Here is a 26,972-nt window from a genome sequence, read left to right as displayed (position 1 = left end):
GCAGTAAGGCCAGTGCAGCAAGAAGGAAGGAGCAGAGAGCCAGGGAGGACCTTGATGGCCCTGAAACGCTGCCCCAGACCCCAGCTGATGGCCCTGCTCAAGTCAGCCAGCACTGAGGAGTCAGCCTGGGTGTGTGTCTGCCTCCTGGGAATCCTGGGAAGGCAGGGAAGAAGGTAGAGTGAAGGACCTTCATCCCAGGGCACCAGGGGAGGCAGATTCCGGGCAGAAACAGAAAGCTCTCTGAGCTGTTCTTTGAGCTCCAGATGAAATTCTTCCACCACCAGGTTCTCCTCACCCAAGGACTTGCTCCACTTAAGGCTTAGAAGACTGTTCCCCAAGGGAGCCATTTCAAATAACACCCCTGTCGCTTCCCAGCTTGAGGTGTGTTTCCCATCTACTGGGTCTTCCCACAGTGACCGCAGGCCTGTGAGGTGGCCGGGCAGTGCTTGTTAGGAATTAGCCTCACTTTACAGATACAGAAACCCAGGCACTGCAAGAAGATTCAAGTTACACTACAGGTTAAGTGGCAGAGCCGGAAGTGGGTTCAAGTTTCTAACCCCACTGGTTTGTTCATTCATTGATTCATTCAGCAAATACATACTGAGTGCTCCTGGCTGCCAGGCACTGATCTCGGCGCCGGGAAGAGCAGAGTGAATGATACAAATACGGTTCCCGCTCACACTAAGCTTGAGTCTTACCAAATTAGCTCAGTTTCGTGAGGAAGAGGGAGTCCTCAGGTGTGCATATTTGTTAGGATGCTTTTAGGAATGAGTAACAGAAAAGCAACTCAAACCAACTTAAAAAGTAGATTCCTTGGCTCATGTACCTGAAGAAACCCCTGGAGGCAGGTTGGGCTCAGGCTGCCAGTCAGAGGTTGACCAGGGCTCTCGTCATTTCCTGGGATTCTCTCCATCACGCTCCCCCCCCACCCTGGGTTGTCGGGCTTCCCTGTGGCTCTTCCAGTTTCGTGTTCAAATTCCAGAAGGCGCTGCTTTCCCCTCTATCTTCATCCAAGATCCTGGGCTTTGCTTTGACCCACCGTCTCAGGTCACAAGTCCAGGAGGTGGGGCGGGGAGACCACACGCTGATTGGGTGACAGCACTCAGGGGCCGCCATCAGAGATGGGGCTCAGTCCCACCTGGAATGGTTCCCTGGGCATCTGCAAAGCTGCGGAGGGGTAAATGGAAGGCAGGGACACAAATGTCACCTCAGCATTAAACTGCACTTGTCCTTACGGGATGGGGGTGGCCAGTACAGACCATCTGAAACTTTCTTCTGATTAAAGCTATCACTTGGATTTGCCAAGGCTGGATGGGGGGCCCTGCTGACAGCCACTCAGTGTCCCCTCAGAGCCAGGAAGGCCAGGGTCCTACTAATTGAAGCTGAAGTTTCCCAAGCACCCTGTGTGCTCACCTCAAAGTGCTCCTCACCTTTGGACACCTTTCATTCTCCCGGCTGCCCGCAAGTGTGGAATTGTGTAATGGGAGCCATGACTGGTGAGCACAGGATCCTGTTGAGGAGGGGGTCAGGGACAGAGACACTCACTCATGTCCTGCAGGATAAAGGGAAGTGGGCCAGGTGGGGACAGGGTGGGACAAGTGTTCCAGACAGAAAAACAGCATGGCTCAAAGCGGGGAGACCTGACAGGATGGGTGCCTGGCCCCGGACCTCCTGAGACCCACGAAGACCCCACGCCCATCCGTGATGCTGCTTAGTGCCTGGCTGACCAGCTGAGCTGAATCGTAGCGGGAGGGACCACCTGGCCACATCTCCATTGATGAGGCAGAGGGCAGGGATGGAGAGACCTACGGGCCTACCTGGCCCAAGACCCACATACAGGCGGCTGCCAGGCCGCTGGGTAACTTAAGGGTCGGAAGCGGTCTGCGGTGGAAAGAGGGGCAGGAAGTCGGCACTGAGAAGGAACTGGACCAGCCGGGGGTTGGCGGCCCCGTTTTGAAGCGAGGACCCCGGCGGCGGGCGGTCTGCCTCGGCTCCCCTGACTGCCCACACCCCGCACATTCGGCGCCCAGCGGGCATCCGATCGCGAATGGAGGGGTAGTCCCCGCGCGGCCAGGGCCCGAGGCCGGGAGAGGCAGCTAAGCTGCTCGGTCACCGGCGCTCCCCACGGCCGCTCGCGGGGATGGGGGCTGTGCGCCCTGCAGGGCTCGGGTTCCCACCCGGGCGGTGTCCCCCTTGCCGAGCCTCAGTCTCCCCGCCCGCCAGGGGGCGAGGGGCGGACGCCTTCAGGGCGCCCCGGGTCAGCTCGGCCCCAGCCCCGGGGGGTGGGCGGGACCAGGGCTCTCCAACCGCTAGCCGCCCGCCCGGGTCCCGCCCGGTCCCCGCGGGGCTGAGCCGGGAGGCCCCGCCCCCCGCCCACGAGGAAGTGGCAGAGCTGCGCGGGGCCCAGGGCCGGTTCGGCGCGTCGACTGCCCAGAGTCCGCGGCCGCGGCGCTCCGAGGTGAGGGGGCGCGGGAGCGGCCCGGAGCGGGGGGGGGGGGGGGGGGTGGGCGTGGGGAGAGCGGGTAGCGACCTCATGCAGGTGGGGAGGACGCAACGAGGGGCCGCCGGAAGATCGGGGATGAGAAGGGCCACACGGGGCCCGCCTGGAGGTGAGGGGACACGCGGGGCACGGGCTGCGGGCGGGCGGCCTCCTCCGGGCGAGGGAACCGCAGCGCTCCCCACCCCACCCCCCGTAGTCTGCGCCCTCGGGGCGCCCCGGCCCGCGCGTCCGCCTCCCCGCCCCCCCTAGCCTCCCCCTCCCCCCCAGACTCTGCCCCGCCGTCGGTGTGCCCCGTTATTTCGGGCCCGAGGGCCCCACGCCCAGTCACTTCCCCTCCGTCCTCCAGCCTTCCGGGTTGCTCCAGCTGGGAAATGAGCTGGCGCCCCCGCCCGCCTCGCCTCGCCTCGCCTCGCCCCTCCCCTCCCTCCCTCCCTGCCGGCCACCGCCCCCTTCCTCAGCCCGCCTCCCGCCAGCTGGGCCAGGTCCTAGGGGTCCGGTCCAGGGAGGGGCGGGCCGGGTCTGGAACGCTCCCTCCTGAGCTCCCGGGCGCTAGACCGGAGCGTTCTGAGCGGCGCCCCCCGTTGCCGGCGGCGTGGGGACCGCGGCCAGGGCCGGGACCTCGGGCGGTGACAGTGACACAGTAGTGACTGGCGTGAAGCCGCAGGAGCTAGCCTGGTGCGGACACCGAGGCTCTCAGGTTATTCCGGGCTGTCCCCCGGCCCCTCCCGCCTGGCGGGCAGTGTTGCCCGGTGGTTAAGAGCACCCCCGCCAGCGAGGTCTCCGGGACCAGAAACTGGTAAGAGCGCCAGCTTCTTCCATCACTGGCCACCGACCTTGCAAGCCACCTAACCTCCCTGGGCCTCAACTTTGCTTATCTGGAAAATGGGGAACTTTCAAGTTGTGAGGCTTAAATACGATCATGAGTGTAAGGCACACACAGGGACTAAACATGCCCTGTTACTGTCCTTGCTGTTATTTATAAGGCTTGCCTACATTTATCAAAGTGTCCAGGTGAACCTAAACTCTGAGATTGGGGTCAGAATCCCAAACTGTGCCATTTAGGAGTGGGGTGACTTTGAGCAAAGTTTTGCTTTTGTCTGAGTCTGTTTCCTCCTGTACGAGATGAAGGTTAAAACAAACACTGGAAAACTTCTTGGGCTTGTTTTAGGGTGTAAAAGAGAGAATGTATGTCAAAGTCCTGGGTAAATTCTGGGCATTTAAAGATGCCAAGTTGGTCCAGTGGTTAGGACTCCGTGCTTCCACTACAGGGGTCACTGGTTGGATCCCCTGTGGGGGAACTAAGATCCCCCAAGCCAAGTGGCAAAAAAAAAAAAAAGCCAAGTAAGTTAGTTAATTACATAGCTAATTACATAAGTGTTTGTATATTATCCACATAGGTCTTATAACAACATGTTCATATCACTATTTCTCTTTCCATATTTGTAGTCATCTGGAGTTTTCTATCCTGTCACCATTTTAAAGAGGGTTATTATGAACATGTTTGCTTTAAAAAAAAAGTCGGCTATTTTTTTAGCACCAAAATGAATTTATGCCACCAAAAATGTTAACAATTTTTAAGTTCCTGTTTGTGTTCTCTTCTGTTTGTTCCCACCCAGTTGGTTGGATTGAATGTTACCACATCGCCCTTCAGGAAGGCTGAACAAATTAGCAACAAATGAGAATTTCTCCACAGTCTGGCCAGCATTGAGTTTTATGTGTTTGAGGTTTTGTTTGGTTTGGATTATTTTAGCTGATGCTTTATGGTGCCTTATGATTATTTTCATTTGTGTTTCTTGACTTGATTTTGCCTGGTTTGTAAGACCTCAAGAGTGGAGCTGGTCCAGGATTGGCTGGTCTGTTGGGGTGAGGAGGGCTGTTCCACATACAACAGGAAGTTGAGTAACAGCTCAGCACGTGTGCAAAATGGCTTGCTGGCAGCTCCCTGGAGTGGCTGAGCTGGGTGGGGACTTCCCTGAGTGCCTGCAGAGCAGAGATCCTTGCTCCACGCAGCTCCTGCCTGGTTTAGCCTCCAATGCAGTCAAACCTCTGGGTTCAGAGAAGGTTGGGCCGGCGAAGCTTCTCTGAAAGCAAGAAAGAACCTACAGCTGGTGCCTCGTCCAACCCCAGACTTTTCTGGATAGAGATGTGGGGGAAACATGGGCGGAGGGCACCCAGTCAGTATGGAGAGAGTCAGAATTTGCACCCAGCATGTAAGAAAGAGATGGGAGGCCTGAGACCGTTGGCTGGGCAGCTGGGGGCTTCGCCTGGCTTGCCTTGCTTTGGAAGGAAGCTGTTTTCTCCCCGAATCCTCAGAGGACCCTTTAGATTGACGATTTCCAAGTTTTTTGGATCATTGACGCTATCAGGAAAAAATCTTGAGCGCATACTCCCCAGTAAATATTTACAGATTGCATACATGTACCAGTGAAATAATAGGGCTGGTCTATAAGAAGTATACCATAAGACGGATGTGATTCATTCATGCAACCACATTCAAGAAATATTTATTGAGCACCTACTATGTGCCAGGCACTCTAATTGGTACTGGGGATTCATCTGTGAACAAAACAAATATACCTGTCCCCGTGCAGCTTATGTCCACACCCCGGTACATGGTCCTTGGCACCCCCTGCCTGGAGACCCACGCCCCACCTTGGAGACCCAAAGCTCTTCCCAGCCATCATGCTGCTCTCCCAGCCCTGCGTGATCCCCCATCCATTCATCCTGAGCACCTACTGTGTGCCAGACACGGGGGAAGAGCTACCTGGAGCACAGAGAGATCCCGGCTCCAGGCTGGTGGGGGACAGTTAGAGCCAGCTGGGGGAGTTTGTCAGGGTTTGGCCCGTGCTCCCCCAGCCTCACTCTCTTTCCAGGGTGATGGGGGCACAGAGCACTAGACGTGGACTCCCAGTCCCAACGCCATCCTCAGGGCCCCTTCCTCTCTCTTTGTCCTTGACAATCAAATGGGTACACAGTGCTGACTCACAGGGTCACAGCGATGAGTGGGTGGGTTTCCCGGGGCCATGGCCTCAGCCTGCCTTTGTCTCCACCAGGAGACACCGCTGAGCTGTTGCGTTGTCCACACTCAGGCAGTGCCCGCCCCTCGGTAGGGTAGAGGTTTCCCTGGGAATGATTAAGACATAGTTCCCGTGGCGGGGTGGCCTGGTGTGAAGGCTGTTTGCCTGGATCTGACCACACGGAATGATCCCATGATCCTGAAGCCTGCAGTGGCTGGAGAAGCCACGCCCCTCCCTGGGCTGCCACTTCCGCATTTGTAACCTGTGGGGGTAGGGAGTCCTCGGGAGGCCCTGCTGCTTTCAACCGCTTTGCAGAAGTTATGAAAAAGTTATGAAAAGGGGAAAACACGTCTTCCTCTCTCCCACCCCTTCCACCCGTACCCCCTCCCCCCTTTACAGTGTGGGTCAGTAGACTAGGGAGTATTTCTGTCTGAATTTATGCTAAAGTGTGATCGGCTGATAGGTGTGCTCTGAACCTGCCTGTCCCACTGTGCTGTGGTCATCTTTATCAGCCCCTCCCTCTCCCCCTTGAGAACCTTTGGGTCCCAGGAAACAATGGGCAGGGTCCCCAAGCCCTCTCAGCTGCGATATTGGCAAGTGTGGGGGCCGCTGTCCTCTGTATTGCCAGTGTCTCCATCTTCACAGCCTGGAACTCTGAAAAGTCCCTAGACGGGCTGTTAGAGCCCGGCCCATACGTCTGGACACTCACCAAGAGCCGACAAGGGGCAGAGATGCCCGGCCAGACAGTGTGCCTGGGACAGTTGGAGCTGGGAAGTTGGGTTCTGCTCCGTCTGAGTCTAGGGTCCAGGGACCCCCTGGGCTTTTGCTGGGCCGCCTGGGGTGAAGGGGAGGGGGTGGTTGGCCTCCTGTGGAGTCAGGGGCCAAGAAGAACCTAGCTGGCGTTTGGAAGTGAGTTTCTTACTTTAACCACCACCACCCCGCCCCGCCCCCTGCCCCGTTTGTGACCTTGGGGAATGGGGGCAGGCAGAGCAGCACAGCTTAGTGGACAGGCCTAGGTGCTCCCTCCCTGCGGTGGAGACGTGGATGACCCCCGCCCACCCAGCCCGGATGCAGCGGAAGTGCCTGGGGAAACCCCGTCAGGCCTGCTGACCTGGGCTCCGAGGCCACTTCCGGGGCCTTTGCTTTACACAAAGAGGCCTTATAAGGAGACAGAGGCTGGGGAGGCGGCCACTGTGGGAGCGGTGTGCTCGTGTGTGCATGCAAGGCTGACATGCGTGTGTGTATGGGAGCGGTGTGTGCGTGCGTGTGCGCCCATGCGCACGTGCAAGGCTGATCGCGCGTGTGTGTGGCCTCAGCCTGGCTGTGTGTGTCCACCTTCTTTCTCAGCAAATGTTGCCCAGGGACCCACTCGGGGCCATGCTCTAGGCCTGCGGGAACAGGCGTGGTGGTCCCTGCCCTCTCTGTGCACGTGTGCGCGGTGGTCTGTGCCGCTTTAGGAACTTTCCAGGACTTCCTGCTATAAATTAAAGCGGGATTTGTGGTCGCTGAGCCCCGGAGTCCCCAGCAGTATGATGGACGGCACTGCAGCCTGACCCTCGTGCCGGGGCCGCAACTCAGTGCTGTTCCTCCCAGAGGAGTGTTGGTCGAGACCCCCGCTGGGGGCAGAGAGAGACCCCAGGGTTCCGGGGAGGTCAGGGCTCAGATCCAGACTGAGGAGCGGCCTTCCTGGGGCCCAGCTCCGGGCCACAAACCTGCCAGTCAGGTGGGGGAGGTGACCGAGGGCCTGGGAACACCCACGTCAGGGCCACGTGACTCTAGCAGGTGGCTTCCCCTCCAACCGTAGCCCTCACATCCGTCATCTGGGGCTCAAGTCGAGAATACAGGAGGGCTTAGAGCTGGTGAGTGCAGCATTCAGGGAATGCGGTGTGGCTTTTTTTTTTTTTTTTTTACATTTAAAAAAATAACTTACTCTGCTGGACACTGATGGCAGTAAACAATTGTGTTCATCAAATATTTATCGAGTGCTTACTATGTGCCACGCATTTAGGCGCCGGGGATAGAAATGTAAACAAGATGGTCAGAAATGTGTGTCTCCATCAAGCTCGTTACTTTCCAGCAGGGGGAGAAAGACAAACGGGCAGGATGAATGAGCACAAAGTAACTCGCGTTCAGTAAGATTATCCCCTGGAGAAAACTAGGGCCTAGGGAGTGTGGAGGTGGTGTGGGAGGCAGCCTTGCTCAGAAGGTGGCCTTGGACACAGACTTGAATGGCAGCAGCGAGGGTGGGAGCTGTGCAGGCATCTGGGGGAAAAGCTTCGAAGGCCGAGGGAACAGCCAGTGAGAAGACCTGAGGCTCGTGGGCCCCTGGATTGGCCCCTGGTCCGGCCGGGAGGCCCACCCCTTAACAGGTGAAGCACGCCGGGTGCCGGCACATCCATTCTAGACAAAGCTCTGCCATTTCATGATCACCTACTATGTGCCAGGCGTGGTGTGTCGTCTTATTTCACCCTCTTAACACCTTGGCGGGCGGGGGACCGGATTCCTGTTCCCATTTGGCAGATGTGGAAATTGAGGTTCAGAGAGGGCGAGTGATATGCTGGGGTCACACAGCTGGTAGGCAGTGCTGCTGGGCTCTACCCATGAGTGGGAAGCTGAGGTGGGGAGAGAATGGGTTTGAGGAAGTGATGCTCTCTTTGGGTCTTTCCAGTTGAGCAGGACTTTGCCGCATAGAACAGGGGTGGACATTTGGTGGTGTAGAGAGACTAGCACGCTGGTGTGAAATGTGGACAGAACTGGCCTCCAAGGCACATCAGGCTTGGCCTTCCCTGCAGAGGGAAGGAACAGCATGTGCAAAGGCCAGGAGACCTGGTTCACTCCTGGGGAGCGAGAGTTTCCACCTTTGGGGAAACTGAGGCACAGATGATGAGTGATGGCCTGTCTGGGGCAGGGTCCCAGCACACCCCACTCATGGTAGTGGCTTCGCGCACACCCCCATTCCCCGCCTCCACTCCCCACCCCATCCTTTGTGTTTGTACCCTGGAGCCTCGGACACATCCCATGAGAGCTGCTGTTTCATGAGGGAAACTGAGGCCCCAGGAGGGAAGCAAAGCGCTAGGCCAGAGTCGGGAGGCCAGGGTGGCCCCCTGGCTGCCCTCCCGCGAGGCTGGCTGGGCAGGGCGGGGCTGACCTGGCTTCCCTCTCTGTCTTGGGCACAGGAGCCGAGCAGCCATGGCCTATCACAGCTTCCTGGTGGAGCCCATCAGCTGCCATGCCTGGAACAAGGACCGCACCCGTGAGTACCCCCCCCACCATCGGATGCCGTGGGAAGCTGTCCCCCTGCTTGACCCCCGATCCTGAGATCCTGAGTGTTAGGAGGGAAGGGACCCAAGCAGGGCAGCCAGGCGAGCGGGCATCGAGGGTTGGAGGCGAGAGCACGGCCCTGCCTGCACCAGGCACTGCTCTGGGTGCCAGGACTGGGTGGGCACAACAGTGGGTCTGCCCTCTGCTCACGGCTACGGGAGGGTTTGGGGATGGGAAATGTAACCTGCAGTGAAATGAGCTCTGAGGAAACATGAAGGGTGAGGGGAAAGCGATGGAGCCAAGGCACTAGTTTAGAAAAGGGGGCCAGGGAAGGGCTTTCAGGGGGGTGACGTTTGCATGGAGACCCAAAGGAGGTGACGGAGCCAGCGTGCGAAGGCCAGGGTGGGTGTAACGGCCCCGCGGTGGCAGAGCCTGGTATCATCAGGAGCAGCAAGGAGACCGTGGCTGGAGCAGGGGCGGAGCAGGGGGCAGGGAGAGCTCCCGCAGGTTTGCGAGACTGCCTTGGGGACACTGGGGCTGGGGGATGCAGATGAGGGGTGGCCAGCCCCTGGGGAGGAATCCCAAGGGGGGCCCAGCAGGACCTGAGGCAGAGGAGAGTGCATTAGCAGAGGACAAAGTGTTGCTCAGGTGGCCTGAGAAGGTGGGGAGTCATGGGGGAGCCTGGGCACGCATGCCTCCTCCCCACGCCCACCCGTCTCTCCTGCAGAGATCGCCATCTGCCCCAACAACCACGAGGTGCACATCTATGAGAAGAGTGGGAACAAGTGGGTCCAGGTGCACGAGCTCAAGGAGCACAACGGGCAGGTGACAGGTGGGTTGGGCTGGCTGGGGTCATCTTCCTGAAAGAAGGCAGGGGACAGGGCAGGGCTGGGCCATCCACCTACTCACTATGTTAGGTAGGATAGTTTGGGTTGCAAGTAACAGAACGCTGATTCAAAGTGGCTTAAGTTATAAAGGGATTACATTGATTGGTTTATGTTACTGAAAAACTCAGAAGTTTAAGGGCTTCAGGAAAGGTGTGATCCAGCAGCTCAGCATTACCAAGGACCCGTTTCTTTTCAGTCTCTTGGCTTGGCCTTCCAGCATGTTTGCTGATAGCTGGGGGAGCTGTAACACCCCCAGTGAACTCCAGTAGTACCCCCTGGAGCAGCTTTCATCCCGATTGTGGCCTCTAAGGCCCCCCATGCGTACACTGTAGAGCCACCTCTGCTTGGATGGCTTCAGCCTAGTGCCTCCTCCCACCCCACAGGCATCGACTGGGCCCCCGAGAGTAACCGCATCGTGACCTGCGGCACAGACCGCAATGCCTACGTGTGGACGCTGAAAGGCCGCACATGGAAGCCCACGCTCGTCATCCTGCGCATCAACCGCGCCGCTCGCTGTGTGCGCTGGGCTCCCCAGGAGAACAAGTTTGCTGTGGGCAGTGGCTCCCGTGTCATCTCCATCTGCTATTTTGAGCAGGAAAACGACTGGTGGGTGCCTGGGTGGGGCCAGAGTGGGCTGGGAGGGACCTGGGGCTGCAGACCAACAGGTGGTGGGACAAGAGGGTCCCAGAAAGCACGGGACGGGGAGTCAGGACCCCTGTTCACATGACCCTGGGGAAGTGTGTCCTCTCTGGCCCTTGGAGGCGAGGCGAAAGGCTCTCTGCACAGCCCCCTGCCCTCCCACAGCTCTGTCTCAGTAATAAGGGCCCAGGCAGCACCCGGGCCGCCTCTGCAGGCATCACGCTAAGCCCTGCACACGTATTGGCACTGACCCACCCACTCCCATCAGCCCCCTGGACTGGGCGTCTGCTGCAGTCCCATTACAGATGAGCAAAGGCCCTGAGGCAGATCACTCGCCCAAGGCTCCCGGCCCATCACACTCCAGGGCCCACTCACAAGCTCCCAGGCACGTCATGATCTTCTCCCCGGGGTCCCTGAGGGCAGAGGCCAGGTGGGAGGTCAGGCTGGAGTCCAAGAGTCGAGTTCAAATCCAACCCTGACCAGTTAGCGGCCTCGTGACTTCTCACTGAGCTGCCCCAGGCTTGTCGCAAGACCAGGGATGGCGTCCCCACCCTGGATGGGACCTGGCACGTTGCTAGCCTGGACCCAGGCCCCTTCCTCCTGGGATCTCTGTGGTCTACAGGGCCCAGTGGGAGCCTGGAGCCTCCGGGTTGGCGGGTGCCCACCTGTGTGTCCCTGTCTCCTCCCTACCTGTCTGCCTGCCGTGTCCAGGTGGGTTTGCAAGCACATCAAGAAGCCCATTCGCTCCACCATCCTCAGCCTGGACTGGCATCCCAACAACGTGCTCCTGGCCGCCGGCTCCTGCGACTTCAAGTGCCGGTGAGGGGGGCCCTGCCATCGACACAGGGACAGGGATCGGAGGGTGGAGGGGAGCTCCGTCCTGGGAGCCCCACGACCCACCTTCCAGACCAGCTCTGCTGTCAGCAGGTGACCTGGGGGCCTCAGTCGAGCTTCTGTGAGGTTTTGCTCTTTGAAGGGTCATCCCTGGGTCCTCTCTCCAGCCTCTGTGGAGTCTTAAAAGGATGTGCCCCTTGCCACCACTTAATGTCAGCAAGATTTCTTTTCTAGGCCCTCTTGTACTCATGAGAACCTCCCACTCCTTCAGCTTCTTGGCTTCTATCTGAGGGAAAATGAGTGGGTGTACTTTTTCACATTAAGGTATAATGACTGATAGGCTGGAACAAACCCTGCCTCGTTATCTTAAGGCCTGGAACAAAGAGTCTCCACCTGCCACTGGCTGGCTGTCACTTCTGGGCCCATTACCCCCCCGCCCCCTGAGTCTCCCAAGGCCTCCGGCTCCCAGCTCCAGGCAGATGGCCTGGGTTTCTGCATCTGCCCTGGGAAATGACGCTACAGCAGGCACCAGAGGCCCCAGGCACAGAGAGGAGGAGGTCCTGATGAGGCTCTTGTTGGCACCCTGACCTGTCAGATGACTCCGGGCTGGCCCTGGGATGGCGAGTGGAACTGGTGGAGCTGGCAGGAAGGGGGGCAGGATTGGTTCACGGTGCAGAGCAGGAGGGGGGGCACATCCTAGGGGCTAGCCCTGGAGTGTAGTGGTCAGCGTGAGGGGGACAGGAGACGCCCTGGGAGCCACGTCGGCCGTGGATGGTCAGTCCTCAGGTGAGGGCCCCAAGGGTCCTGGGAGCTCCCGGGACCCTGAGCTGGGAGACCTCCTGACCCCACACCATTGCCCAAAGTGGGCACCAAGGCCCAGACCTGTCTGAGCGTGAAGATGCAGGTCACGGAAAGCCGGCTACAGTACCCTTGGACTCAGCCGGGTGCTCTGGCCTCAGCAGGCCAGTTTGGGAGAGGGAGTCCCTTGTCAGGCCCCTCCCAGACCCCCAGTCATCCCCTCTTTTGCCTCTCCCGGCAGGATCTTCTCAGCCTACATCAAGGAGGTGGAGGAGCGGCCAGCACCCACCCCATGGGGCTCCAAGATGCCCTTCGGGGAGCTGATGTTTGAGTCCAGCAGCAGCTGCGGCTGGGTGCACGGGGTCTGCTTTTCCGCCAGCGGCAGCCGTGTGGCCTGGGTCAGCCATGACAGCACCGTGTGCCTGGCTGATGCCGACAAGAAGATGGCGTGAGTACAGGTCACCCGAATGGGGGGCAACCCAGGCACCGAGCACGAGGGGCCGGTGTGGCTGACGTCTCTCTCTCACTCAGCGTCGCGACTCTGGCCTCTGAAACGCTGCCGTTGCTGGCCCTGACCTTCATCACAGAAAACAGTCTGGTGGCAGCGGTAAGGGGGCGCGGGGGCGGGGGAGCAGGGGCCGGTGACAGCAGGTCTCCCAGCGAGCCCCGAGATGCCCAGGCAGCCCTCTACTTGTCCCCCCTTCCTCCTTTCCTTCCTCCCATCCACCCACCCATCCATCCATATCTCTGTTGGCCAAAATAGGTTGGGTTATGCTGTGGTAACAACAACAAAAAAATCCCCAACTGCAGTGGCCTAACACAGTAAAGGTTTGTTTCTTGCTCCCTTTGACTGTCCAGCGTGGGCGCTGTGAGGGGGGCTCTGCTCAGTGCAGATGGGAGCTTTGTCTCCCGTGGAGTGAGGAGGGGAAGTGGAGAACTGGGCCCTGGATCCTAACCTTTCTGCTTACATTTTATTGGCCAATGAAAATGACAGGACCACACCTCCTCACTCAGAGAATGAGTGCTTGTGGGGGAGTGCAGTCCTGTGTGTCCAGAAGGACACTACTCTCCCTCCCTCCTCCTGCCCACCTATCTGTCAAGGCTCTTTTCAGGCCTCGGGAAACCTAATGGGGTCCCAGAGGGGGATCAGGCCTGCTCTGCCTAGACAAACGTCCAGCTGTGGGGTCTCTCCCAGAGCAGGTGTAACTGTCTAGGCAGGACAAGGCCCCCTGGGCTCCCAGGAAAGTCCCAGACCAGCTTTCTCAACTGAACACTGGCCCTGCTGGCTGAGGGGGCTGCTCCTAGGTGCTCAGCCCCGACATCCAGTCCCTGTTACTACACCTGGGGTCGCCGACTGTGTCCCCGAGCTGGCATCGGCTTCCCTGTGCTACACCCAAGCCCTGCATCCAGCCTCTGGGACCCCCCCGATTTGTGGCCGGGCGCCCCTCGGTGTTGCACCTGCCCTTCGGCCTGGGTTTCCCCGGGAGGAAAGTGGGGGCGCTCCAATGTCACCTCGCCCCTCCCCGCTGCAGGGCCACGACTGCTTCCCGGTGCTGTTCACTTACGACGGCGCCGCGGGGACACTGAGCTTCGGTGGGCGGCTGGATGTGCCCAAGCAAAGCTCGCAGCGCGGCTTGACGGCCCGCGAGCGCTTCCAGAACCTCGACAAGAAGGCGAGCTCGGAGGGCAGCACGGCAGCAAGCGGGGGCCTGGACTCACTGCACAAGAACAGTGTCAGGTGAGAGCGGGGCCGAAGGGCGAGCTCCACACCCACCCAGGCAGCATCGAGGTGCAGGCCCACTTAGGAAGCTGGTCAGTCTCTTGAGATTTTGCATCAGGTGGGGCAGAGCAGTCAGCCTTGCTCTGCGTTTTCAGTTTTCAGGACGCACTGTGGGACCGTTCTGGGGGGTGGCCGGGCAGTGACTGGAGGGGGGGAGGGGCGGAATGAAGGGTCTGGCAGCAGCCTCCCTGAGGAACTAGAGTGGAACCAGAGCCAGAGACTCCCGGATCCTGCCAGCCACAGGCGTCCACCCCAGGACAAATCAGAGGAAGCGTGGGGAGACTTTGACCTTGCCCCTAGGCTAGTTAAACCCTCCTGTGGCTGCCTGGCCCAACGTCCGTCTTCAAACTAAACTCCTCTGCCCGGCCTTCAAGGCTCTTCAGAACTAGCCCTGCATCCACTCAGTGCCATCTTCTGCTTCTTCTCCCCACCCTACTATGCTCCATCACTCTGATTCCCCCAGCATGTGTGCCTTCACCCCCTGCCCAGGCCTTTGTGCGTCCTGTTCCAGCTGCCCGGCTGCCCTGTGCTCCTTGCACAGGGACTACTGCTCGTCCCTAAAGCAGACTCAGGAGCCCCGTCCTGTTGTCCTCTGTGATCCTTCACAGCCCGGCCTCCTGGGCTGTCCCTGCTGGGCACACACACTCACACTCACTGGGGTGGGCTCCCCCAAAAGTTGGGGAGCTCCTGGAGGGCAGAGTGGGCCGGAGCACGGCCCAGGCACAGGCTGGGATCTGTAAAGCCCTCATCCTCTTTGCAGCCAAATCTCGGTGCTCAGTGGGGGGAAGGCCAAGTGCTCGCAGTTCTGCACTACAGGCATGGACGGCGGCATGAGCATCTGGGACGTGAAGGTGAGGCCTGCCCTCCCCCCACCGCCTCGCTTCCCCGCAGGCCGCCCATTTCTCCCTGGCAGCCACCTGGATGCCCCAGTCCTCCTCCTTCTTTCCCGCAGGGCACTTCAGTGGGGTGAGGGCTCCTTGGCATCTGGGCCTTGGCACCCTCTGCAGCACCTTCCTTTAGGGCTGGGATTGAAAACCAGGTCTGCCTGACCCCAAAGACCAGGTTCTCTGTCCCAGGCCAGGTCCCTGTGGGTGGGGTGTCTGCAGGACAGCTGAGAACCAGCCCATCTTATTTGTCTCCTTCCAGAGCTTGGAGTCAGCCTTGAAGGATCTCAAGATCAAATGACCTGTGAGGAGTCTGTTGCCCTCATCCCAGCTGCTGAGGGAAGGGGGTCAGGGAGGCGAAGGATCGCTTTGCTGAATGATTCTAGGGTACCAGTTCGGGTCCCCACAGGCTGCTCCCTCAGGTGGGGAGGGGAGGGGAGGGGAGGGGCGGGAGGCTTACCTACTGAAGGAACAATTGCCTTTTTCTTAAAGAAATGCTTCCATTTATTGTAAAAAATGTCCCCAAAGCACTCTGCTGGTCATGAACTGCTTCAAAATGTGGAGGTAATAAAAATGCAACCGTAGACACGCCGGCCTGTGTGTCTAGAAGGAGAGGTTAGTTTGGGCAGAGCACTGGTAGCTTATTTTTGTTTGCCAGCACAGCTGATCCTTAAACCCAAGAGGCTGCCCCCAAATGGTTCCTTCCCTGCTGCAGTCCAGCCTGGGAGCTGCCAGGACCAGGTGTCTTTTCTGTCACTCATTCAGCAGTCAGATTCCTAGACAAGTGGTTGCACATTGTGGGCTGGTTCTGGGCTTTAGTGGAAACTTATTATTTCTCTATTTGATGTTTGCGGTTGGTTTCTACTAACTGCTCATCATTTTTTAGGACTTTTTTTTCCATTCCTATTTTACTCAGGTGTTTTTGTTTAATCACGTGCTTTTTTTTTTTTTTTTTTTTTTGCGGTACGTGAGCCTCTCACCGCCACGGCCTCTCCCATTGCGGAGCAACAGGCTCCGGACGCACAGGCCCAGCAGCCACGGCCCACGGGCCCAGCCGCTCAGCGGCATGTGGGATCTTCCTGGACCAGGGCACAAACCCATGTCCCCTGCATCGACAGGCGGACTTTCAACCACTGCGCCACCAGGGAAGCCCTCACATGCTTTTTAGTTACCTGTTTATGTAACCATGGTTTTTCTTTTAGTCCAACTAGGTAATGAATTATATCAGTAGATCTAATTGTGAACTGTCCACATCTTCAGGACAAATGATACTTAAGGAAGCCTCCCCCCCCCCACTGTTCTAGGGCCTGTCCCTCAGGATAGTCTCCTCGGTGAGAGGAGACCCACTGATTCTTTTTTAAATCAGGAGATAAAAATTCTCAGTCCCCAGAGACAGCTCAGGCTACACAGCTCCCCTTAGTCTTCACCGAGTCCCTCCCTGCCTGGCACCCATTCGCCTCTCAGGACCGCGCAGAGGGGACTGCTGTTTAGGAGGCGGTGCCCCTCCTGGAGGGGTGCAGAAGCAGAACAGGCGCCCACGTGACTGTGCTAAGCCTCGGCTTCCCCACTGCCATCCCACCACGAACAAGGTAATGCCTAGCAGTCATGCTGGGTGTTGGGTCCCTTACTCCCAGCCCTGAAATCCTGAGGCTGTCACCACCAGGGGGCACCAGGAGGACAGGACGCTATGTACTGTGCACAGGTCCCTGGCCCCTCCGGCCTAAGGTCCCCGCTTGATTAAAGGAGGGGAGGGGGCTGGCTCCTGTATCCTGAAGTCTCTCCCAGCTCGGATGCCCGGGGTCCAGTCCCTGTACCCGGATTGGTGCCACCCGAACCCTGGGGTGGGCCTGCCTGAGAGTGACACCTTGTCCTGCTGGGTGAAAACAGCCCAGGCATGGGGGCCCAGAGACAGATCACAGAACCAGAATTACGATAATGTCAAGTTTAATTTGCCAAATATACAAGTTGGACTTGTGGAGCATGTTTTGCCTGGGGGCTACACAGTAAACAGGTTTCTTGAAATGATCCATGGGCAGGGTTAAGAATGGGCCCGGGCCCTGGCCAGAGTCAGTCGGGGGTAGGGAGTAGGGTGGGAAGGTCAGGAGTGAAGCCTCAGTCAGAGGGGACTGGCTGGGGATGAGCCATGACCCTCAGAGACCCAGGGCCCTGGCTCCCAGGCGACAGCCCCCAAGTTGGGCGCCGGGGCAACACAGACAGGGGTCGTCCATCACAAACTTGTCAGCAGCTACTGCGGCTCAACCGCCCCCTGACCCGCAATCGACCAGACAAACGGAAGCTCTTCTTACCCCACCTCCCAGGCACCCCCCCCACAAGGGTTCTGAATTCTAAAAACAGCCAAAACATTCAAATGGTTACATATGAAATGCTGTCCTGCATCTTTCTGTCTCAAAGATAGCAGCTGCCCCTCCCCCCACCCACCATCCCCCCAAACGATTTCTGTGCCAAGATGAAGAGGAGCCGTGGGGGGCTCCTCGCCGCGAGGGGCTGCTGCAGTGGCGCCGGGGCACAGGGTGGGTGAGACACGGCAGAGGTCCTGGCAGCACGGCCCAGTTCCCTGCTATCTCCTCCCACAGGCCGTGCTACTTATTCAGGGAGAGCGACTGCATTCGTTTTCCTGACAAAGCTGCATCATCTTTTGCTGAGGAGCAGGAAGGGAAGGAGTTACAAGACAACACCACCCCTCCACATACACAGCCCGCACACCCCCGAACCATAATACAACTGTAGGTCTGAAAGGCCTCAGACAACATTTTGTGCAACTGGTTCAGCTGGCAGATGAGGAAGCGACCCAAAGAGAAGGGCCCGGACTGACACCCTCCCCTGGAAGCCACCGGACCCACGTGTCCAGACATTCTCGTGGAGTCTGGGTGGCTGCCCCCTCCACAAAAGCCCACCAACACACAATCTACTGAGCAAATGGAAACTCTTCTTAGCCCACCCCCCAGGCAGAGCCCTGTAATTCCAACCTCTCCCCGTGGATTCTGAAGCCTGCAATCAGCAACATTCAAATAGTTACACATGAGGTCCTTTGCTGCTTGAGGTCTGTGAAAGGAGCTACTAGTGGGAAGTTGAGATTACTGGGTATCTCCAACGTGGTGACAATGCCCTAGGGCAACTGATTTCCCATCTCTAGGCCTAGAAAGCAGGACAGCAAGATCCCAACACACTCATGGCCCCCCACAGATGGAGAGAGGAGTGCATGAGGCCAGAAGGTCATGAGTCAAATGCTCCTTTAAAGCAGACCGGTTCCCCACAGCCAACCTGGCCTGGAAGAATCCCTACCACCTTTGGCCCCACTGGAAGGAAGGCAGGGGGGAAGAGGGACACCTGGGCCAGATATCATCTGTGACATCCAGCTGAAATATGAAATGCTGACATATGAAGAGCTACCCCAGGCAGCTCTCCAGGCTACACAAGACACCAGAGACCTTAGGGGAACCTTCTAGCCTCTAAGGTAGGTGCATCCTGAGGCCTCCCTCAGATGCTGTGGACAGTGCTCTGCTGAGATTCAAACTCACATCTGACTCCGCTGCTGCTGGACTCTCCTAGCATCCTGGGAGGTGGCGGGCAGGAACACCCACCTCCATCTGACAGTGAGAAAGGCAGGCAGACAGGCACGCACGTGCACATACACCCGCACCGCCCTCCCCCCACACACGGTAGGCCTCTACCGAACAGTCTGACCTCATACCACTTCATGACAAGGACACTGAAGTGCAGGGCTTGGTGGCCTGTCCAGAACCAGTCAGGCTGCCACACCAGCAGCTCAAGACTTACCTTTCCTCTCTTCTTCTTTCTTCCTGGCAGCCTCCTCCCGCTGTTTCCGGATGATCGCCAGCCGGGCAAGGTCAGCCTTGGCTTGCTCCGTCTTCCCCGCTAAATGCATTTTCATGTAACGCTCTTTTGCTTTCTGCTTCTCGATTTCTTCTCTGTTTGGGTAAAATGGTGTCACAGGGGCCATCTTCCCCACCATTAGCAGCTGAGCTGGATGCGGGAGCCAGAATAAAGCCCAAGCACTCAGGCCTGGGCCCTAGCTCCATGTGCCCCCTCCTTGATGACACTCAGCAAACAAGCCAGCAGTGGCTGTCACTCTGCAACCTCAGAGGGGGTTTCACTGGTGAGAAAGAAGCTGCTGGAAGGGGAGACTCTTCAGCAGCCTCCAATCACACCCCAAGCTTGTGGGCCTTCCCCACGGGGTTTTCAGAGACCCCCCTCAGCTGTCACAGAGTCAGCACAGCAAGGTGGATTTAAATCAAGCAACCCAGTCAGGACAGAAATCAGGGTGGCTTTTCCTAGTAGCTTTCAACCTCCTATAAGGCCCTTGGTCACCTGGTGGCCGTGAAAAGTCAGGGAACAACTTGTTAAAGACCAGCTGTGTGCAGGGCACTGTAGCACTTGGTGTGATCCTTGCACAGCCTGTGAGCGAGCTCTCTGCAGCTCCATTTTCACCCGGGACTCAGAGAGGACTGGGGCAGCTGGTGGACCTCCCTGCACAGTGCTGGACGGCACGGGTCCCCAGTCCCCTCCCAATCCCTATGGCCACAACATCAGGGATGGATGCAGGCCAAGAAGGGTCAGATCAGGCTGGATAAGGGAGGTATCCCTGGAGTGGGGTGCCCTGGAGGAAGGGGCTACAGCATAATTTCTGTTTTTCCTGCTATGCTTCCACTGGGGGAAAAAATTCTGTTTTCTGCTTTGTTTTGTGGGGGAGAAGCTTCTATAGGGCCTTTGGGAGAATGAGATGACAGAGAAATAAATACCGGAGCCAGAGCGCCCACCAGCCACTGGGGACCTCAAGAGCCCAGGAAGCAAGGGCAGAGGAGCTGGGGGCCTCAGCCCCGGGCCCAAGTCACAAGGCTCAGAAGCAGAGGTTACCTTTCTCTCCTTGAAAGTTCCTTGGGCCCATCCAGGTCCAGCTGTGTGACCTTTTTGGTTGTCTGTGCCACCCGGTTGGGGTTCTCAATGTCAATGAGCCCTTCTACACCTTTGCGCTTTTGCTAAGATAGGACAAGAAGCCGGCTGTCAGAGAAGTTTGGCCTGCAGAGCCCCTGAAGGCCACTCCCCATCTCCACATCCTCCTGGACTAGGACAAACTCCCGCTCCACCCCCAGGCCATGTGACTCCTGGCCCAGCCTCACGGTGGGAACAGTGCTTGGGTGTCTTCACCACCTGGGGAGATGCAGGGAGAGCGAGTACGGGTGACCAGAGCCCATCCTGTGCCTAGTCCCAGCCACCAGGGATCGTTATCCTAGTTTCACAGGCGGCAGAGGCCAACTCACAAGCTCTCAGCACAGAGAGTTACTCCCTCACTTCGAGCTCAGCCTCTGAAAGCAGTTTTCCATGGAACGCCATGCCTGACTGCAACAAGCCATGCTGGATCCCCACAGCAGGGTGGGCCAATCCCTAGCCATCCGGGTGACGGCGGGGAAATGGGACTTGGGAACGAGTCACACAGTCTACAGGTTTGGGGAGGCGGCACAAGAACCTGGAGCTCGCACCTCCCACCTGCCCTGGGGAAGTTCAGAAAGAAGTGAGAGCACAAGTGCTAGGCGTAACAGGTTCGATCAAAGTTTCAGGCCCTGTCAACCCAGCTTTTCTCTTTAAAAGACCAGGGAGACAGCTTCCAAACGCCAGTTAATCTGAGCACTGCACGGGGCTCCAGGCACCTCTACCCAATCGGCTACACGTTTACACCTCCACCCAGATACCTGACATCACAAATTTAACTTGTCTGAAACAGAACTGGAGACTCAGCCCTCACCCACCCCGTTCCTCCCAATCCTAAGGACAACCTCGTTTTTCTTTCCCTCAGCAAACCCCAATGAGTCTACCTCTAAGACATGGCTTGAATCTGCCCACTCCTCCCCACTGCCATTGCCACCAGCCTAACGCAGCCACAATTTCTCATCTGGATACCTGCTGCCGTCTCCCGGCTTCCACCCTCAACACCTTACAACTCACTCTCGGCAGAGGAGCCAAAACAATCTTTTAAAAGCAAATCTGGGGGCTTCCCTGGTGGCGCAGTGGTTAAGCATCCGCCTGCCAATGCAGGGGACAGGGGTTCGAGCCCTCGTCTGGGAAGATCCCACATGCCGCAGAGCAACTAAGCCCATGCGCCACAACTACTGAGCCTGTGCTCTAGAGCCTGTGAGCCACAACTACTGAGCCTGCGTGCTGCAACTACTGGAGCCCGTGCACCTAGAGCCCATGCTCCACAACAAGAGAAGCCACCGCAATGAAAAGCCCGCACACCGCAACGAACAGTAGCCCCCGCTCGCCGCAACTAGAGAAGCCCACATGTAGCAACGAAGACCCAACATGGCCAAAAATAAATAAATAAATAAAATCTATTAAAAAAAGAAAAAAGCGGGCTTCCCTGGTGGCGCAGTGGTTGAGAGTCCGCCTGCCGATGCAGGGGACACGGGCTCGTGCCCCGGTCCGGGAAGATCCCACATGCTGCGGAGCGGCTGGGCCCGTGAGCCATGGCCGCTGAGCCTGCGCATCCGGAGCCTGTGCTCCGCAACAGGAGATGCCACAACAGTGAGAGGCCCGCGTACCGGAAAAAAAAAAAAAGCAAATCTGGTCATCTCTGTCTCCTACTTCAAGGCCTCTGCCAGCTGCCCACTACCTACCACAATGAAACCAAAACCCTTCAACAGCTGCACAGGAGCTGCCCTTGCCAACCTTTCCTCCTTCATTCCTCACCACTCCACTTTGTACCAACCAAGTCACAGCCCCGCTAGCCTCTCTGTTCCTTGAACTTGCCCAGGTTGTTCCCAGGGCCTTTGCCCTTGCTAACCTGGCTGCCTCGACTACTCTGAACAACAGTTTTCACACAGCTGGCTCCACCTTGCTTTTCAGATCTCAGTTTAAAAGTCACCTCAGCACACACTACTCCAAGTACCCTCGATCACGGTCTGTCTTATTCATAATACTTCTGGCTGCTTGAAATCATACTGTTCATTCATTCCTTATCGTCTGTACCTCCCTATTACAATGTAAACCCTTAAGAGCAAGGACTCTGCCTGTACTACTGGGACGGGTAATGTTTGCTGAATGGATGAGTCTAGGTCCCAGGCCCCCCTCAGACTCAGTACCTGGTAATCATCTTCTTCATCCTCGCTCTCATCTGAGTCTAGGGATTTTTTCTCCTTTTTGGGGTCACCTGCAGCCCCATCTCCACCTTCTTCTCCTTGTTCCTCTTCTTCCTGTTTCAGAAATGGACAACGTGAGGTATCAAAAATGCAAAACAAACCCCCAAGACTGTGATCCAGCCGCCACCACCCCCAGACTGTGGACCTTGAGAAATCAGGCCCCCAGAAGGCTGCGGCCAAGTATGATTAGAGCCCCACTCTGCCATGCTGGCCTCCAGTGGGGGACCTGTGTCGGAGGCAGCCTCTCCACTAGGCTCCACAGCCTGGAAGCCAATTCCAGTCCAACCACCACCTCGTACAGCCATAAAAGGCCCTGCTCCTCTTCTCAGCCCAGGTACCTCAGACAACCAGGGTGAGCAGCTCGTCTCCTAGGGTCCAAAGGACGTGGCTGTGGGGCTGGAAAGCACAGGCCTGCTCAGCTTCCCTCCCACTCTCCCTGCTGCCATGTGGAGCTGCCAAACTGTCCTTGCTGTCCTGGGCAAGGCCCCCTGCTTTCCACTCTCCGTCAGTGGCGGGCCAGCCACTCCAACCTGCCCACACAGAGGCCCGGCTGTGCCAGCTTCCCATGACAACACGCCGACAGGACGCTTCCCTCTACCTTTCTTGCCTCCCAGCCAAAAACATCCCTTACAAAAACCATATGACCTTTGCCCCTTAGCACCTGCCCGCACACTCTCCAAGGTCCTGGTCAGCCTCTGGTTCCTCCACCAGGCCCTCCCCACCACCCCACGCCACCCCACGCCCCTCTGATGGGCATGAAGTGTCAGTCTCCCTGACACTTCACAGCCGTACCCCTCATCCAGCCTGACTGTGCTCCCTTTGGCCCTTAGCCAGGTGAGGATCTAATGGTGTGGTAGGGACATGGACACCAACAATGGAAACACGTTCTGTTTCCTGACAGTGGGCTGGAAAAAGGACTGGGGGAACAGAATAGAGGGACCGCCTAAGCTTCGACCGGAGGGGGAAGGGTGGGAGTCACGGAGGAGGGGATGCTGAGCAAGGTCTGAAGGAACGAATGGCACTCTGCCTGCTGGGGGTGTGGGAAGGCAGGGGCATCATGTCACAGCAGGGCTGGCAGCAGTCCTGCATGGCTGGAGCACACAAGTAGGGGTGCCGAGAGCCCGAGCTGCAGACGGGCAGAGCTGGGCGAGGGAGAGAGGAACAGGAGCAGGAACACAGGGCCACAAACAGAGACCCACCAAGGCACTCGCTGCTGAGTGGACAAAGTTCTAACTGATCCAGTCAGAGGCTGGCTCTCCTCCTGACTCTCAGCGGTTGCTCTGGGACTCCCATCTGCTACCTGCTGCCTGTCCCCTCCAATCGAACCTCAGGTGTTAGCTGCTTCTTGAGAATGGGTGGTCCTTGCCTGGCCTCTCCGGGTGCCAAAAGCGCTGGGTGCCGCCCTGGGCTACTGGAGTGGCCCGGACAGGCACGTACTCACCCTGGCCTTCTGCTTTTCAGCCTGGAGCTGTGCGTCGATCTCCTCGGGGCTCGTGTACTGCCTTGCCCGGCCTTTGTGGCCTCCCTTTCTCCCTGCACAAGGATTGGCAGTTTAAGAAGGTGGGAGGGAAGCAGCTTCCTTGATTGCCCTGGGCCCCAGGCTGTGTGCTGCTTGAGGTGCTCTCAGCAGAGGCTGCAAACCTCAGGTACCCCTCACCAAGCACCACCCAAACCTGTACCCTTATGTGTTCAAAGGGACAAAAAAGGAAACACACAATCACCTGATGCAGTACCAAACCATGTACTGGATGTAGGCTCCCACAAATAAGACCTGAGGGGAGGATCTGGGGGAGGGTGCACCACATGGAGTGACTGGCTAAATCCCCTGGTCCCTTTATCCAAACACAGTGGACTCAGATGCAATCATGAAGAACATGTAACACTCGCCCCTGCTGTCACAACAGTGCTCTTTACTTGCAATGTTATATCATAGCTATGGGCTCATTTCATCCCCAGATTAAACCTATGGCACACAATCACGGCTGGTCCCACTTTATAGACAAAGGAGACTTGAGAGTAAAGCAGAGTGGGGAAGAGCACAAATGTTGGGGTCCAATCCTTGAGTTCAAATCTCAGCTCTACCACTTAATAGCTCTGTGACTTCAGGCAGGTACTTAACCTCTCAGAGTCTCAGCTTCTTCGTCTGTGTCCCTACCACATAGGGTTGTTGTGAAGATGGATTTGTTAACATATGTAAAGATGTTGGCACAGTGCCCGGCACTGGACAAGCACCACAAAAATGTCTGCTATGACTGGTACTCTTCTAATATAGCACCTGGTGTGGAAAAAAAACAAAGCCACTGGTCACATCGGCGATTTACTACAGGTGTCAGGGAATATAATAAGATACTTCACGTTCACCTAAGTCATATGTATGGTAGAAAGAGAAAACTTAAAACCTAGAAAGGAAAAATTTCTCATGCTTGGACTAAGAAACACAACTGGCAAACAAAGTTATCTAAAGTTGAAAATAAAACTGACTACCTTCTAAGAGTAAAAAATGTGACTAGCAATTAAAGTTCATCACAGATAATCAGTTTTACAGTCTGACCCTCTTGAGCCAAGACACTAGACTGACCCCTGCTAAAGCCATCAGCCAGTTTTACAGAAGGGTGGCACCCCCTCAAGCTGGTCCTGGAGAACGCTGGGGTGGCTGTGGCCTGGATCCATTTCCACCTCTCCTGGAAGCTGCAGCCCACCAGGTATCTCGTGACTCTCTCACTGAGAGCAGAGAATCTGTAATTAGGCAGCCAGAGCTGCTCTGGACTCCAGAGCCAGTAGCAGAGATACTGGCGTCCCATGATTTCCTAAACAGCAGCTGCAGAGCCATAACTGTGCTGCTGCAGACCACACCACTCATTTTTAATGACTACCCAGGGTTCCCAGGGGTGTCTCAGTCTATGTTCATCAAAGTCCTACTGTGAGAGATCAAGTTTGCCATCCAAAAAGTCAACATCTTTTCTTGCCCACTTAACACTCTAAGTAACAGGAACAACTCAAAATTGACTACTATAGGTTCTCATCCCCCACGCTTGGCTATGCGATAATGATCTTAGCTTGGTCTACAGTAACTCTTATCAGAAGCTTTCCATGCCTTTAAAAATGCTTCACAGGGGGCTTCCCTGGTGGTGCAGTGGTTAAGAATCCGCCTGCCAATGCAGGGCACACGGGTTCGAGCCCTGGTCCAGGAAGATCTCACATTCTGCGGAGCAATTAAGCCCGTGCACCACAATTACTGAGCCTGTGTGCTACAACTACTGAAGCCCGCGTGCCTAGAGCCCGTGCTCCGCAACAAGAGAAGCCACTGCAATGAGAAGCCCGTGCACCGCAACGAAGAGTAGCCCCCGCTCGCTGAGACTAGAGAAAGCCCGCGCGCAGCAACGAAGACCCAACAGAGCCAAAAATAAATTTTAAAAAAAGCTTCACAGGTTTCATAAAAGAAACAAGAGTTGGTCCTTGGCTCTTGGAGAATTTTATACTGTTACTTACATCTTCATGTTCTCTCTCTCTCTCTCTCCCTTTTTAAAATATTTATTTATTTGGCCGCGCTGGGCCTTTAGTTTCAGCATGTGGGATCTAGTTCCCTGACCAGGGATTGAACCGACCCCCTGCATTGGGAGCGCAGAGTCTCAGCCACTGGACCCAGGGAAGTCCCTTCATGTTCTCTTTTACTTTTCAAGCAAATTAACACAAGCAAGAAATGTAAACCTTATCTGCCCATAAAGCTTTCACAAGCCAAAAACCCAAGTCGTTTAAACAAGAATCCATATTCAGGATTTTCTAATTGTAACCTCCAACCTTGGCTCAAAGCATCTATTAAGTAGGACTCTTAGAACCAGAATTCTGGAGCCAGAAGGTACCCTTAGTATCCTTCCTTCTGCAGAACAGGAGACTGGGGAACACAGAGAAGACAAAGCTTTTCCTACCACAGAATAAACCAATAGAGACCTAAGTTTAAAGAGATTCAGCTCTGTAAACCCTGTGGGCTGACGCATCTTAACCAACGTAACACACGAGCAACCAATATCAACGGAACATCTGTTCTGCGCCAGGAGCCAGCCAGGCACGGCGAGTGCTCTAGTTTTACGATCCCGACCGAACTCTCCAAGCTAAGGGTTATTTCCAGATGGGGAAAACAGGCTGGAAGAAGTTAAAGAACTTGTTCAAGGCCATAAGGTTAGACAGTGACACAGCTGGGCTTCGGGTCGAGCACTATTGACCTTAAGGGGGAAGCAGATAGAGAATGGTCTACAACGTACTGGGAAGCCATGGATCCTTTACGCTCCTGGCCAAGGAACTGGCAAAGTCTAACGACTAACAGTAATTAATTATTACTGGGCACTTAGCGACTATCCAGCACCGCGATGCACTCTCCACATGGGTTACCTAGTTAAAACCTCGCGTCAGTACTGTGAGGCAGGTACAATCACAACCCCACCTGCAAGTGAGAAAATTAAGACTCGGGGAGGTTAAGCGACTGGCTGAAAGGCACACATCGAGCCGCTCGAATAGGGCAGTCAAAACTAGGTCGGCCAGGCTGAAGAGCATCAAGTTAGGTCGCAAGAGGCAGGCCTGGCTCGCCCAGAACCCAGGAGGACGCACGTTTTACGCGCGAGGCAGGCGGGTCCGGCACTGGCGCGCGAATGCGGTGACTCAGTCCCCGGCGAGCCTGAAAGTGGGAGGAAACTTCAGAGCCCCCAGGCCGGGAGAAGGGCGCCCTAGATAGGCCTTCCGGATCGCCAAGGACCCAGAGCCTCCGAGTCTCCTCAGACCCCCGAGGGAGTGGCTCGAGGCCACCACGCTCTTCAGTTTCCCCAGCGGGACAATTGGGCTTCGAGGCCCAGGCCTGGCCCTCAGCCCGAGCAGACGTCCTCCCTCTGTGCCGCCCTCCGAGGCGCCCGCGGGCTGAGTGGACAACAGGAGCTGGACTCGGGCTGCTCCTCGAGGCCCGCGGGCCACACGCGCCCGCCCCTCACCTCCTTTAGGCATCGCGGCTCCGGCGGCTGCAGCGGCGGCGCCTCTAACTGACACCGGAACCGGAAATACTTCGGGCTCGACTTCTTCCGCCCGGCCAGTTCCCCTTCGACCCCGTCCCCACTCAGCCAGCCGACGCCGCCGACGTCGGCGCCGCTAGGACCGGGTACCTCAGTGAGGCAGGACTGTCCCACGCACCGCCTGAGCCTAGGCTCGCACGCGC

The 26,972-nt window shown here is 57.1% G+C and overlaps 2 protein-coding genes across 5 annotated transcripts; one reads left to right on the top strand and one right to left on the bottom strand.

The window, feature by feature from the left end:
- Positions 1–2,374: 2,374 nt before the first annotated feature.
- Positions 2,375–15,184, top strand: ARPC1B (actin related protein 2/3 complex subunit 1B). 3 transcript variants are annotated; one of them, XM_060032416.1, is made up of 10 exons: positions 2,375–2,458; positions 8,694–8,770; positions 9,506–9,610; positions 10,049–10,271; positions 11,016–11,123; positions 12,178–12,384; positions 12,468–12,543; positions 13,469–13,674; positions 14,477–14,567; positions 14,863–15,183. In XM_060032416.1, exons 2-10 carry the CDS (start codon positions 8,707–8,709, stop codon positions 14,899–14,901), a joined length of 1,119 nt encoding a protein of 372 aa, XP_059888399.1. In that variant the 5' UTR covers positions 2,375–2,458; positions 8,694–8,706; the 3' UTR covers positions 14,902–15,183. The 3 variants fall into 3 exon arrangements, with proteins under 3 accessions (XP_059888399.1, XP_059888401.1, XP_059888400.1); XM_060032418.1 differs by lacking the exon at positions 2,375–2,458 and adding an exon at positions 2,537–2,609 and having other exon boundaries at positions 14,863–15,184; XM_060032417.1 differs by lacking the exon at positions 2,375–2,458 and adding an exon at positions 3,110–3,296 and having other exon boundaries at positions 14,863–15,184.
- Positions 15,185–16,527: 1,343 nt separating this feature from the next.
- On the bottom strand, positions 16,528–26,832 carry PDAP1 (PDGFA associated protein 1). Of its 2 annotated transcripts, XM_060032421.1 has the most exons (7): positions 26,752–26,832; positions 23,217–23,308; positions 21,719–21,829; positions 19,497–19,618; positions 18,399–18,550; positions 18,140–18,208; positions 16,528–17,259 (listed from the first exon to the last, which is right to left on the bottom strand). In XM_060032421.1, exons 1-7 carry the CDS (start codon positions 26,762–26,764, stop codon positions 17,201–17,203), a joined length of 618 nt encoding a protein of 205 aa, XP_059888404.1. In that variant the 5' UTR covers positions 26,765–26,832; the 3' UTR covers positions 16,528–17,200. The 2 variants fall into 2 exon arrangements, with proteins under 2 accessions (XP_059888404.1, XP_059888405.1); XM_060032422.1 differs by lacking the exon at positions 18,140–18,208 and having other exon boundaries at positions 26,752–26,821.
- Between the last annotated feature and the right edge of the window lie 140 nt (positions 26,833–26,972).

Source organism: Delphinus delphis, chromosome 15, assembly GCF_949987515.2.
Source record: "Delphinus delphis chromosome 15, mDelDel1.2, whole genome shotgun sequence".
Lineage (NCBI taxonomy): Eukaryota > Metazoa > Chordata > Mammalia > Artiodactyla > Delphinidae > Delphinus > Delphinus delphis.
Note: the sequence above shows the minus strand (reverse complement) of the source record. Positions and strands in the feature narration are given on the sequence as shown.

Bases quoted from the DNA above. Each gene is read 5' to 3' on its own strand.
- PDAP1 (XM_060032421.1), bottom strand. The intron at 21,830-23,216 runs GTGAGTACGTGC...TTTCTGAAACAG, and splicing joins CTGAAAAGCAGAAGGCCAGG to GAAGAAGAGGAACAAGGAGA. The intron at 18,209-18,398 runs GTAAGTCTTGAG...TCTCACTGTCAG, and splicing joins GAAAGAAGAAGAGAGGAAAG to ATGGAGGTGGGTGTTCCTGC.
- ARPC1B (XM_060032418.1), top strand. From the start codon at position 8,707: ATGGCCTATCACAGCTTCCTGGTGGAGCCCATCAGCTGCCATGCCTGG. The intron at 11,124-12,177 runs GTGAGGGGGGCC...CTCTCCCGGCAG, and splicing joins TCCTGCGACTTCAAGTGCCG to GATCTTCTCAGCCTACATCA. The intron at 14,568-14,862 runs GTGAGGCCTGCC...GTCTCCTTCCAG, and splicing joins TGAGCATCTGGGACGTGAAG to AGCTTGGAGTCAGCCTTGAA.